The 13,043-nt window shown below is 52.3% G+C and overlaps 1 protein-coding gene across 2 annotated transcripts in view; it reads left to right on the top strand.

The window, feature by feature from the left end:
* The window catches only part of LOC140393265 (VPS10 domain-containing receptor SorCS1-like), a 1,354,213-nt gene that overhangs the window by 1,132,504 nt on the left and 208,666 nt on the right, over positions 1-13,043 (top strand). For both annotated transcript variants that reach the window (XM_072479549.1, XM_072479548.1), the window contains exon 15: positions 12,830-12,947. In XM_072479549.1, the coding sequence (XP_072335650.1) occupies positions 12,830-12,947 (118 nt within the window). The remainder of the gene's footprint in view (positions 1-12,829; positions 12,948-13,043) is intronic.

Raw genomic sequence — 13,043 nt, 5'->3', positions numbered from 1 at the left:
GTTGCTGATAGCAGGTCAACAACCTTACCTTCATCTTTTTCCATTAATATTTCCCCTGCAGTAACATAAATTATTAGAGACAAAGAAGTGGCCACTTGACTTGCTATTACCTAGTTTACACTTTGCAAAAAGCGAAGATCTCCAGTTGCTGACGGCCCGCTTTTTAATTTCCTTATTCTTTTGTGCGATGTGGGCCTCGCTGACAAGGCCCAGCATTGTTGCCGAGCCCGAATTGCCCTTGATAACAGTTAAGAATCGACCACATAGGGCAGCACGGTGGCGCAGTGGTTTAGCCCTGCAGCCTCACGGCGCCGAGGTCCCAGGTTCGATCCCGGCTCTGGGTCACTGTCCGTCTGGAGTTTGCACATTCTCCCCGTGTTTGCGTGGGTTTCGCCCCCACAACCCAAAGATGTGCAGGGTAGGTGGATTGGCCACGCTAAATTGCCCCTCAATTGGAAAAAATGAATTGGGCACACTAAATTTATTTTTAAAAAAGAATCGACCACATTGCTGTGGGTCTGCAGGTCACACCAGGTAAGTGTCATGATATGCAGACATGCACACAATGAGATACAGACAGGCAGCTAATAGACACAGAGAACAGGACATAAAAAATCAGCAGGCAGAACACTTGGGGGTGGTTTCCCACTATAAAAGGCACGAGGCACTCACACTCCACCTCTTTCCACTGGGGACATCTACAGAGTGAGTCAGGGTGTATATATCACATAACACGTCCAGCACGTGGCTAAGAGCTAGTCTGGTTCAGTCAGACAGAGTAATCACACTTAGGTTAGCAGAGAGTCAAAGTCACAGAGAACTGTGCTAACTGTGTGACAGGTTCAATAAACCAGATTGAACTAACTTCAAGGTCTGGAGTATCTTTCAGTTAAAGCTGCATCCCGTTGCAGCCCGTGTTATCTCAGTGTGCTTAACACGACAGTAAGGATGGTAGATTTCCTTCCCTTAAGAGTATCAATGAACCAGATGGGGTTTTATCGCAATCAATGATAGTCACCATTACCGAGACTAGGCTGCACAATCCAGATTTATTCAGTGAATTTAAATTCCACGAGCTGCCTTGGAGGGATTCAAACCCACGTCCCCAGCGCATTAGCCTGGGACTCTGGATTATGAGTCAGGTGATTTTGCCACAATGCCAGGCCTCCCCGCATCCTACTCATTCTGAGTCTCCGGGACCCCCTTAGGATGAGTTGGGGCTTGTCGGGGAGGGGGGGCGGTGTGGGAGTTCAGGGGCCGTGTTGGGAGCCGCACTGCACTGTCTCCCTGCACTGAGGAGTTTTGGTGAGTGGAGCTGCTCCGTGCAGGAAATGGGACTCAGTGCGGCGTGTTCCCCGCTGAGGCCCCGTCTCTGACCGGAGTCACGTTAGATAGCGTTGTGTTTCTTGGCGCTACATGCGCAGGGAAACACACCGGCTAACTGCAGATGCTGTGGGAACAAGGTCCCATTTGGTTAAATCATGCCTTAGATTTTATTTTTCCTTCCATTGTTTGGTAGATAAGGCGAGTGTCAGTTTATTGGTTCTATTGAACGCCTTGAAAGGAAACTGTTAAAATACACACTGAAAATAGAATGATTTACTGCTTTTCAATATTTGTGTGTGGCGTGGTGAGAGACAGAGAGAGTGTAAAAAGCTTTGTCTTTCCCACATCAAGCAGCCATACTGATTGATGAGACATGGGCCCACCTTGTACAGTTCCAGTCTCTCCTATGTCCTGTGAAGGAACTCCAGTGTATTTGGAGTTAATCCATTTGGACCAATTTAAGATGCAGCCAATATTGAATCCATTTTGTTAAATTGGCTGACGCTTAATCATTTATTGATGTTTCAATGTAACTTCAATAACGAACACATTATATTTCAGTCTATTTATTTCAGCTGGCAATCTACCTATAAATCTGCAGGTACTCTCTCACAATCATTAGCCCCAAGTACAGCTTACAGTTTATGGAGGTGTGTATTTACTGGTTCAAATTCTAATTCAGCTATAACAGAGAAGGGTCGAGACGATGAACTTATCTTTTCCAATTGGCAGTAATCCATTTATTTTAAATTAAGCACAATCGCGATATTAAATGACGTTGACGGGAAAAATGATTCACCCCTGTTTTAAAGTAAAGTTATTTTATTTAGTGAAGCACCGTTCGCTTTTGATCTCCTGTGCAAGATATCCCAAAACATAAGAAGAGAAAATTAAGCCCTGGGTGAGAAAATATCATTTGGACCTTCGAGCTCAAACCTCTCGTATTTTATACTGAATGCTATTACGATTGTGCTTTTCAGCATTCTGTTTGCTATTTAATTGCTCCTCTGTGCTTTCACATCGAAACTGTTGTTAATTCGCAAGTCCTTTCCAGAGACCCTTTGTAGTAGTTCTGTTGACATGGCTGCATTACATTTCCTACAAAGGTAATTGAACCATAACAGTTTAAAATGTAGAGAGGGCCATTTACCCCCTTTTCTCGCTGCTGGCTGGCGCAATTTAGAAGTGACTTTACTGCCCAATTCTCAGTCCCTTACCCATAATTCGGAATTGATGACCGCCTCGAAGCTAACTGCCTGACTGCTCGCTTCCCTGCTCAACTGCTCAACAAATCTAAATCATGTTACGACACCATCACTGACTCCCCTGCCCCAAGAAGAGCCAGGAGGGGACATGAGAGGTCTTTGGCAGGTAGGATCAAGGATAACCCTAAAGCTTTCTATAGATATGTCAGGAATAAACGAATTACTAGGGTAAGAGTAGGGCCAGTCAAGGACAGTAGTGGGAAGTTGTGCTTGGAGTCCAAGGAGATAGGAGAGGTGCTAAATGAATATTTTTCGTCAGTATTCACACAGGAAAAAGACAATGTTGTCGAGGAGAATACTGAGATGCAGGCTACTAGACTAGAAGGGCTTGAGGTTCATAAGGAGGAGGTGTTAGCAATTCTGGAAAGTGTGAAAATAGATAAGTCCCCTGGGCCGGATGGGATTTATCCTAGGATTCTCTGGGAAGCTAGGGAGGAGATTGCTGAGCCTTTGGCTTTGATCTTTAAGTCATCTTTGTCTACAGGAATAGTGCCAGAAGACTGGAGGATAGCAAATGTTGTCCCCTTGTTCAAGAAGGGGAGTAGAGACAACCGCGGTAACTATAGACCAGTGAGCCTTACTTCTGTTGTGGGCAAAATCTTGGAAAGCTTTATAAGAGATAGGATAGATAATCATCTGGAAAGGAATAATTTGATTAGAGATAGTCAACACGGTTTTATGAAGGGTAGGTCGTGCCTCACAAACCTTATTGTGTTCTTTGAGAAGGTGACCAAACAGGTGGATGAGGGTAAAGCAGTTGATGTGGTGTATATGGATTTCAGTAAAGCATTTGATAAGGTTCCACATGGTAGGCTACTGCAGAAAATACGGAGGCATGGGATTCAGGGTGATTTAGCAGTTTGGATCAGAAATTGGCTAGCTGGAAGAAGACAAAGGGTGGTGGTTGATGGGAAATGTTCAGACTGGAGTCGAGTTACTAGTGGTGTACCACAAGGATCTGTTTTGGGACCACTGCTGTTTGTCATTTTTATAAATGACCAGGAGGACGGCGTAGAAGGATGGGTGAATAAATTTGCAGATGACACTAAAGTCGGTGGAGTCGTGGACAGTGCGGAAGGATGTTACAAGTTCCAGAGGGACATAGATAAGCTGCAGCGCTGGGCTGAGAGGTGGCAAATGGAGTTTAATGCAGAAAAGTGTGAGGTGATGCATTTTGGAAGGAATAACAGGAAGACAGAGTACTGGGCGAATGGTAAGATTCTTGGCAGTGTGGATGAGCAGAGAGATCTCGGTGTCCATGTACATAGATCCCTGAAAGTCCTCAATTCTGGTAGCCAACACCTTTGCATCCACGTTGAGGAGAGAGATTGGCCTATACGACCAGTGGGTCCTTGTCCCGCTTCAGGATCAGCGAGATCAGCTCCCTGGACATCGTCGGGGGTAGGCCCCCCCCCTCCCTCGCCTCATTGAAAGTCCTCACTAATAGAGGGCCCAGCAGGACCATGTACTTCTGGTAAAATTCCACCTGGAACCCATCTGGCCCCAATGCCTTCCCCGCCTGCATACTCCCCAGCCCTTAGTCAGCTCCTCCAGCCCTACCCGTGCCCCAAGCCCAGCCACCTGCTCCTCCTCCACCCTCGGGAACCTCAGTCGATCCAAGAATCGACGCATCCCCCCTTCCTCCGTCGGGGGCTCAGACCTATACAACCCCTCAGAAAAGTCTCTAAATACCCCATTTATTCCCATCGCACTCCGCACCGTGTTTCCCCCTTTATCCTTAACTTACTCCCCCAATCTCCCTCGCTGCCTCCCGCTTCTGAAGCTGGTGTGCCAACATCTTGCTAGCCTTCTCCCCGTACTCATACACCGCCCCTTGCGCTTTACTCCACTGCACCTCTGCCTTCTTGGTGGTCAACAGGTCGAACTCGGCCTGGAGGCTTTGTCGCTCCTTGAGTAGTCCTTCCTCGGGGAGCTCTGCATACCTCCTATCCACCCTTAAAATCTCCCCCACCAATCTCTCCCTCTCTCTCCTCTCCTTCTTCTCCTTGTGGGCACTAGTGGAGATTAGTTCTCCCCTAATCACCTCCTTCAGCACCTCCCAGACCACCCCCACCTGCACCTCCCCATTATCGTTAGCCTCTAGATAGCTTTCAATCCACCACCGGATCCGCCCGCTCACCTCCTCATCCGCAAGCAAGCCCACATCCAGGTGCCACAGCGGGCACTGGTCCCTCTCCTCCCCTAGCCCCAGCTCCACCCAATGCGGGCCATGGTCTGAGATGGCTATGGCCGAATACTCCGTGTCCTCCACCCTCGGGATTAGTGCCCTGCTCATAACAAAGAAGTCTATCCGGGAGTAGGCTTTATGGACGTGGGAAAAAAAGAAAATTCCCTGGTCCTCGGCCTGACAAACCTCCATGGGTCCACTCCTCCCATCTGGTCCATAAACCCCCCGGCACCTTGGCCGCCGCTGGCCTCTTACCCATCCTGGACCTGGAGTGGTCCAATGCTGGATTCAGTACCGTGTTGAAGTCCCCCTCCATTATCAAGCTCCCTGCCTCCAGGTCCGGAATCCGGCCCAACATGTGCCGCATAAATCCGGCATCGTCCCAATTCGGGGCATATACATTCACTAATACCACCCGCACCCCCTGCCCTACCCACCCCTTTCTCAACCTAACCTGATCTGCCACCCTCAAATGCGTCTCCTGGAGCATAACCACATCTGCCTTCAGTCCCTTCAGGTGCGCGAACACACGGGCCCTCTTGACCGGCCCGTTCAGGCCTCTCACATTCCAAGTTATCAGGGGGCTTCCCCCCCCCCCCCCCCCCCCCCCCCCCCCCCCCACCCTGTTGATTAGCCATTCCCTTTTCTTGGCCAGCCACGTTCCTGCGCCTCCCGCATTCTCCATTCCCCCCAGTAGCAGACCCCCGCCCCGACTCTCTCTCCGAGCTCCAACTCCCCTTTGGACAATGCAGCAGCAAACCAGTCCCCCCCTCCCACCCATCCCCAGCTAGGTCCCCCCCTAGCTGTGTTGCTCCCCACATAGCACTCCCGTAAGTCAGCTGACTCCTGTTGACCCCAGCCGCTCCCGCCACTCCATCGACCCCCCAGTGTGGTAGTCTTCCCCCCCACTCCTGTCCATCAGCGGGCGCTCCTCTCCAACACTGCCCTTCCCCCCCAGCCCTGCCCCTTTCCTTCCCTAGCGCGGGGACAAGCCCGCGCATTCCATCAAACTGGCCCCGCCCTCTCTGGCGCAGCTCTTTTTTGCGGCCTAATTCCAGCTCCCCCACCTCGGGCCTCCCATTTCCCCTCCCCCCAACGGGGCCCCGTCCTCCCAACCACCGACACCCACACTCTCACAAAACCCCACTTCGAAACATTTCACCGTACCCCACCCAGCACCCAAGGAAACATTACATAACAGAACAGAACATCCCCCAAAGCACAGTAACCACAGTAGCCCCCCCGCGACCTCCCCTCACAACCAACTCTCAGTCCGTGTCCAACTTTTCGGCCTGAATAAAGGTCCACGCCTCCTCCGGCGTCTCAAAGTGATGATGCCAGTCCTTAAACGTGACCCACAGTCGCGCCGGCTGCAGCATCCCGAATTTCACCCCCTTCCGATGCAGAACCGCCTTAGCCCGATTGTACCCGGCCCTCTTCCTGGCCACCTCCGCGCTCCAGTCCTGGTATATACGGACCTCTGGATTCTCCCACCTGCTGCTCCGCTCCTTTTTTGCCCATCTTAGGACACACTCCCTGTCCACCAAGCGGTGGAACTGCACCAATACCGCCCGCGGTGGCTCGTTAGACTTGGGCCTCCTCGCCAGGACTCGGTGGGCCCCATCCAACTCTAGGGGCCTCGGGAAGGCACCCACGCCCATCAATGTGTTCAGCATCGTGACCACATATGCTCCAGCATCCGACCCCTCCACTCCCTCTGGGAGACCCAGACTCCGCAGATTCTTCCTCCTCGACCGATTCGCCATGTCCTCGAACTTCTCCTGCCATTTCTTATGCAGCGCCTCGTGCGCCTCCACCTTCACCCCCAGACCCAATATCTCGTCCTCATTCTCCGAGGCCTTCTGCCGCACCTCCTTCTGGGTCTCGACCAGCTTGTCGATCGAAGCCTTCATCAGCTCCAGCAGCTCTGCTTTCAATTCCGTGAAGCAGCGCATGAGAAACTCCTGCTGCTCTTGTGACCACTGTTCCCACGCTGCCTGGTCTCCACCCGCCGCCATCTTGGCTTTCCTCCCTCGCAATTTTCGCTGCACCAGAATTACTTTTTTCACCGCTCCACTCCTGGTCCAATCCATACAGTGCCGGGGAAATCGTACTGTCACCTTCCCACACTGGGAACAGTCGAATAAATGCCGCTGGGGCCCCTAAAAAGAGCCCAAAAGTCCGTTTCTGGAGGGAGCTGCCGAACGTACGACTTAGCTCAGCATAGCCGCAACCAGAAGTACGGTTATTGTATTACTGTACCCTTATCACCATGTAAGGTGATGTCCCCTTTAAGACCGGGCTTGGAACCCTGAGGGACTCCGCCTCTGGCTCCGCGGCACCTAGTAAGCACCCGTCTCAGCACCAGGCTAGTTCTTTGCTTATTAAAGCCTTCTTTACCATTTTACTCTCTAGCGTCGTTATTGAGGGTACAACAATTTAATAAGCTAAACTACATCAGGATGGACGCAGGCCTAAAACCAGAGAAGCTCAATCTGGAAGCACGGACACCGGAGGCAAAGGAAATTTTTTAATACTGGCTCCGATGCTTCAAGGCCTACCTGGACTCCTCAGAGACCCCCATCCTGGGGACACGCAAGCTGCGCCTACTCCACGCCCGGATGAGCCACAGAATCTCCGCCACGTTTGAAAAGGCGCCTACCTATGAAGAGGCGGTCGCGATACTACGCAAGCGGTTTGTCAAACCCATCAACAAGGTACATGCCCAGCATCTGCTCTCTACCTTCCGGCAGCGCTCGGGGGAAATGCTAGAAGAATTTGTAGAAAACCTCACCGCGCTCGCCAGGGACTGTGACCATCAGGATGTGACGGGCGAAATCCATATGAACCTGCACATCAGAGACGCTTTTGTGTCCGGCATCCGCTCGACCTACATCCGGCAGCGACTACTCGAAAACAGGGCAAAAAACCTCCAGGACATGCTAACGCTCGCCACCTCGCTGGAAGTGGCCCGACATAATTTAGGCACATAGCTCGCGGACCCTGCGAGCCCCCCTCGGACTTCCCCAGACTCGGCCACGTTACAGGCCTGTGCCACGCGCAGGAGGACCTGCAAGCCATCCACAATGACCTCTGTCACCCGGGGCTTACCCGGCTCGTCCACTTTATCAAGTTCCGCAACCTACCTTACTCAACCAAGGAGGTCAAGGCTATGACCAGGGCTTGCCAGATCTGCACGGAGTGCAAACCGCACTTCTACCGGCCAGACAAGGCTCATCTCGTGAAGGCCTCGGGGCCCTTTGAGCGACTAAATGTGGACTTCAAGGGCCCCCTCCCGTCCACCAATCGCAATGCCTGCTTCCTCACCGTCATCGACGAGTCCTCCCGCTTCCCATTTGCCATCCCCTATCCCGACATGACCTCAGCCACCGTGATAAAGGCACTGCACAGCATCTTCACCCTGTTTGGTATCCCCGTTTACATCAACAGCGACCGGGGTACATCGTTCATGTGCGATGAACTGCGTCAGAACTGCTCAACAAATCTTAAATCAAGTTACGAAACCATCACTGTCTCCGCTGCCCTGACTGCACTCTCTATAATCAGGGGTTTTTAACCCCAGGATCTGTTAACCTCTTCTTCTATAAAAGATATTGCTGGAGGTGGAGGTCTTTGTTGAGAAACATTTATTTGCATGTTAACAATTTACAAAGGTTGAATAGGGCCAGCATGTAGTAGGAGCTTCGACCCCCCCCCCCCCCCCCCACCCCCCGTGGTGCTACTCCGCATCCACACTCCATGAATGCCATCACTGTGACGTAGCTTCTTCTGCACATGCTCATATGCTTTAATTAGAGTTAACCCTTTACTCCAGAAGACATTCCGCTGGAGGATTTGTCAGATAGTCCACCAGTTCTGTGGTCGCCTGGCCCCTTTGAGGGGGCGGCCTGTCGTGGGCCATATGACAGACCTGGAGCCTCTGGGGATAGGACGCACTAACGTTAGCCTATCAGGTGTTTGGACATGGACCTGGCTGTTGGGATTTGTTCAGAGTGAACTTGGCAGTCGAGGGGACTGGACTTGTGTAGTAGTTGCACTGTTCAGTATGTCAAGTTCTTCTTCGTGAAATAAATCACTATTGTGATTTAACACTCACCTCGTTGCTTGCGTCGCAACACAAGTTCTTTAAATTTTACTTTCTTTGAGCGGTCCAGGAAGCCACAGCCTGTTAGTCACCTCATGGCAATAAACTGCAGAGTTGGGCGCGATTCTCCGACCCCCCACCGGGTCGGAGAATCATCGGGGGCCGGTGTGAGTCCCGCCCCCGCCGTGTCCCGAATTCTCCGCCACCGGAGATTCGGCGGGGGCGGGAATTGCGCCGCGCCGGTCGGCGAAAATCGTGCCGGTCGGCGGGCCCACCCCCGGTGATTCTCCGGTCCGCGATGGGCCGAAGTCCCGCCGCTGTCAACCCACGCCAGCCGGCGTGGATTGAACCACCTTTCGAATGGCGGGACAAGGCGGCGCGGGTGGGCTCCGGGGTCCTGGGGGGGGGTGGTGCGGGGTGATCTGGCCCTGGGGGGTGCCCCCACGGTGGCCTGGCCCGCGATCGGGGCCCACCGATCCGCGGGCGGGCCTGTGCTGTGGGGGCACTCTTTTCCTTCCGCCTTCGCCATGGTCTTCACTATGGCGGAGGCGAAAGAGACCCCCTCCACTGCGCATGCGCTGGGATGCCGTGAGCGGTCGCTGTCACTCCCGCGCATGCGTCGCACGGCAAAGACATTTGCGCGCCAGCTGGCGGGGCGGCAAAGGCCTTTCCCGCCAGCCGGCGGGGCGGAAATCACTCCGGCGCGGGCCTAGTCCCTCAAGGTGAGGGCTCGGCCCCCGAAGATGCGGAGAATTCCGCACCTTCGGGGCGGCGCGATGCCGGACTGATTTGCGCCGTTTTTGGCGCCGGTGGGCGGACATCGCGCCGATTGCGGAGAATCCCGCCCGTTATTTGGTGCCTCTCATGGCCACAAATCACTTTTTGCAATGAAATGTCAGAAACGTGACAGACAAAATACGGCCACAATCAATTGTGACCATGATCTGTTTTTGTCTTATTGATTGAGGGAAAGCTATTGTCCCGGAGGCTGGAGGTAACTTCTTTGAAATATTATCAGAGGATTTTTGTGAACACCTCAGAGGGTAGCTAGGGCCTCAGCTTCTCATCGAATCTAAGGGATAGCGCCTCCAACAGTGCAGCATCCCCTTGGTGTCAACCTTGCTTTATTTTATGTTCAAGTCCTGGAGAGGGATTAAAGCTCACAACCATCCGACTCCCCGGCAAGAATACTGCCCACTGAGCCATGGTGTAATGTTTAAAATGCTTCTCCCTCGAGCCTTCTCCAAAAGGTACCAAGATACGTTTGCACGTCCAATAGGTGCCCTCCAATAACTTGCGGCCTTCCTTCCTGTCCCCTTTGTGGGCCTTCACAGTGAGTGCCGTTCAAACACAGAAGAATTCAGCTAAACCTCTTCGGTGATGATGTTAAGCAGGAACTTTAGCTGATGTTCCTATCCCTAATAGTACTACTTCTGCCATTGCTGTGAATGAGTACAGCTGTGAGCACATGTGGGTCAAGCTAGTGACCCTCTTAGTGCAACGACTCAGTGGCCCGACCAGGCATTGTGTTTGCTAACTGACCCAATACTGTGTTGCCAGTGTCCTAAAGCGTGCTGAGTTCTGAACAGCCATCATCCTGTGTTTGTGGACCTCAACTTCCCAATTGAAGTTGTGTCCTGAGCATAGGCTGCCTAGCTCCTAGATTCTGAAACTCCCCACCCTAAATCGCTTTCTCTCTCTCTCTCTCCCCTCCTTAAAATGTAACGTTTTGACCAATCTTTTTCTGTATGAAGACACGGGGAGACCGCACCGAGGTGTAACAAATGAATCACAAGGCTTAAGGTGCACAGCTCCCGGTGATACTCAACCGGATCTGAGCCGGACAATCCCGAGCTGGCCAACCTTACCTACAGTGTTTATTGATCTTCCGCCGCCTCCTGAGCCCGTATTTCGCAAGGGACACAGGGAGGACAATCATTCCCACCCCGTAAGTCCCTTGCAGGTGCAGGTTGTGACACTTTTGTTCCCTGTGCGAAGAACTCCTATACAGCGGTGTCAAATTGATACCTCTCCTGCGAGGTGTCTTGGGAGGTTTTCCTGGATTTCAGCTCCTAAAATGGATGCAAGTTGAAAATGTTGGGCGGGATTCAGTAATAATGGGGTTATGTCCCCACGCCGGTGTGCAAACCGGCACCAACCACTCCGGCGTCAATGGCCCCGAAAGTGAGGAATTCTCACCTCTCTAGGGGGCTAGGTTGGCGCTGGAGTGGTCCCCGCAGCTCCAGCCGGCGCGGAACGGCCCGCGCATGCGCGGAACGGTCGGCATGATTCAGCGCATGTGAGTGGGTTCCCTTCTCCGCTCCGGCCCCTAGGCAATATGCAGGGGCCCGGTGCGGAGTAAAGTAGGCCCCCACGGAACCTGCCCGCCCGCCGATCGGTAGGTCCCGATCGCTGGCCAGGCCACCGTGCGAGGCCCCCCCCGGGGTTCGGATCCCCCCCGGCCCCCTCCAGGGCAGCCCCCGCACGCTCACATTCCAAGTCCCGCCATGTGGGAGGTGAGTAATCCACGCCGGCGGGACTCGGCCAAACTCGTCGGCCACTCGGCCCACCAGGGCCTGGAGAATCGCCGGGGGGGTGGGGGGGGGCGCTGTCAACGGCCCGCGACCGGCGTGGTGGTGATCCCGCCACCCCCGATAAACGGAGCTGCAAAATGGCGAAGCTGGCGGCGGGGTGGCGGGGCGCGAGTCTCGCGACCCCCGGTGGTTTCTCCGACCTGGCGCCGGTCAGAGAATCCCGGCCGTGAAGTCAGGGACACCCTGTGGCCACCTGTCTCCTGTTGAATTTTCAATGATGGAATTCAGTTTCTATGAATGAAAATGTTCAAAGAGGTCAAACTTTATCCAATTGCAAATCTCACATAAGATATCATTCGCTTCGAGCAGTTATTGTCAGGGTCAGAGATAATCTTTTGTTTTCTGAGTTGTGTTGCGCCTTGCTTCACTGAGCTGGGAGTTAAGCTTCTCCTCAGTGGCCTCAGCACAGAGCAGCCTTTTCAAGTTTTACTGAAATTCCAGAGGGCTTTTTTTCTTTCTGAGAAAATAGGGGAATAATAAGCACAGTAAATGTGCGTTTTAGCGCAGGGTCGGTGTTCCTTTATTACTGGACTTTGTTGTTGTGAAGTACTTAGGAAGCAGCTGTAAGATTCAGTAAGACGCAGTCAGAATCAGAATTGCATGGGCTGTTAAACCATGGATTCCTTTGATCCCCTTCTCGACTCCCTCTGCTGGTATAAGGGTATGGTAGCCTGAAGTGGACAAAAGGCAGAATGCAATTTACTGTACGCTACAGATGTATGACTGAAGCTACTCTGCTGCCATGCTTGTTAGCCAGGCTGGACCGTGTGGTCCTGGGGGTGGAGTTGATGAATTTCCTGCCTCCCCCTTTACACCTGACCCACACCAAACAGTGAGCTGCTCTGAAAACACAAGCAGATCACCAACAGATTCAATCAAGATTGATCATCGAATTGATCCTGGGTGTTCTCAAATGCTTCCATTGTGCCAGTGGTCATAACTTCACCCCCTCCCCCACCCACACACACACCGCTCCGCGATAAAAGCAGACACGTCAAAATGGACCCTATCATCTTTCAGGAAGACTTTAAACCGAGGTGCTTCTTCTAGTTCAGATGGATGTTAAAGATCCAAATTCTATTTAAGGAAGAGCTGGGAGCTCTCCTGGTGCCCTACTCCTCAAAAAATATGAAACAATTGTTTTTTTTTCAATTCATCTCGTTACTTTTCTGGGATCTTGCTGAGCAAAGAAATTGAGGGAAGCTTGGTATATCTAATGGACATCTCACTTGAAAAGATGCTTGCACGTGAAACATTGTGAGAGGTCACAAGCTGATCAGATACAATAGAAAGTCAAATATTATTGCCATGGATTCTTACTGAACTCTCTTCTGTGTTGTGTTTTTAACAGTGTGTTTGGTCATGTCAGCCATCGCTCCGAGTGGCAGCTTGTTAAAGTGGACTACAGGTCCATCTTCAGCAGAAGGTGCAATGAAAATGATTTCCATGCATGGGAGTTCCACAATCAGGTGAGGAATCCTGACAGCATCTTCCCTTTCTCCCCCTCCCACTCTTCCTCCCCATCCTCCTCCCCCTCCTCTCCCACCCAACAGGTTCTAATTATG

Source organism: Scyliorhinus torazame, chromosome 16 (genome assembly GCF_047496885.1).
Source record: "Scyliorhinus torazame isolate Kashiwa2021f chromosome 16, sScyTor2.1, whole genome shotgun sequence".
Taxonomy (NCBI): domain Eukaryota; kingdom Metazoa; phylum Chordata; class Chondrichthyes; order Carcharhiniformes; family Scyliorhinidae; genus Scyliorhinus; species Scyliorhinus torazame.
Note: the sequence above shows the minus strand (reverse complement) of the source record. Positions and strands in the feature narration are given on the sequence as shown.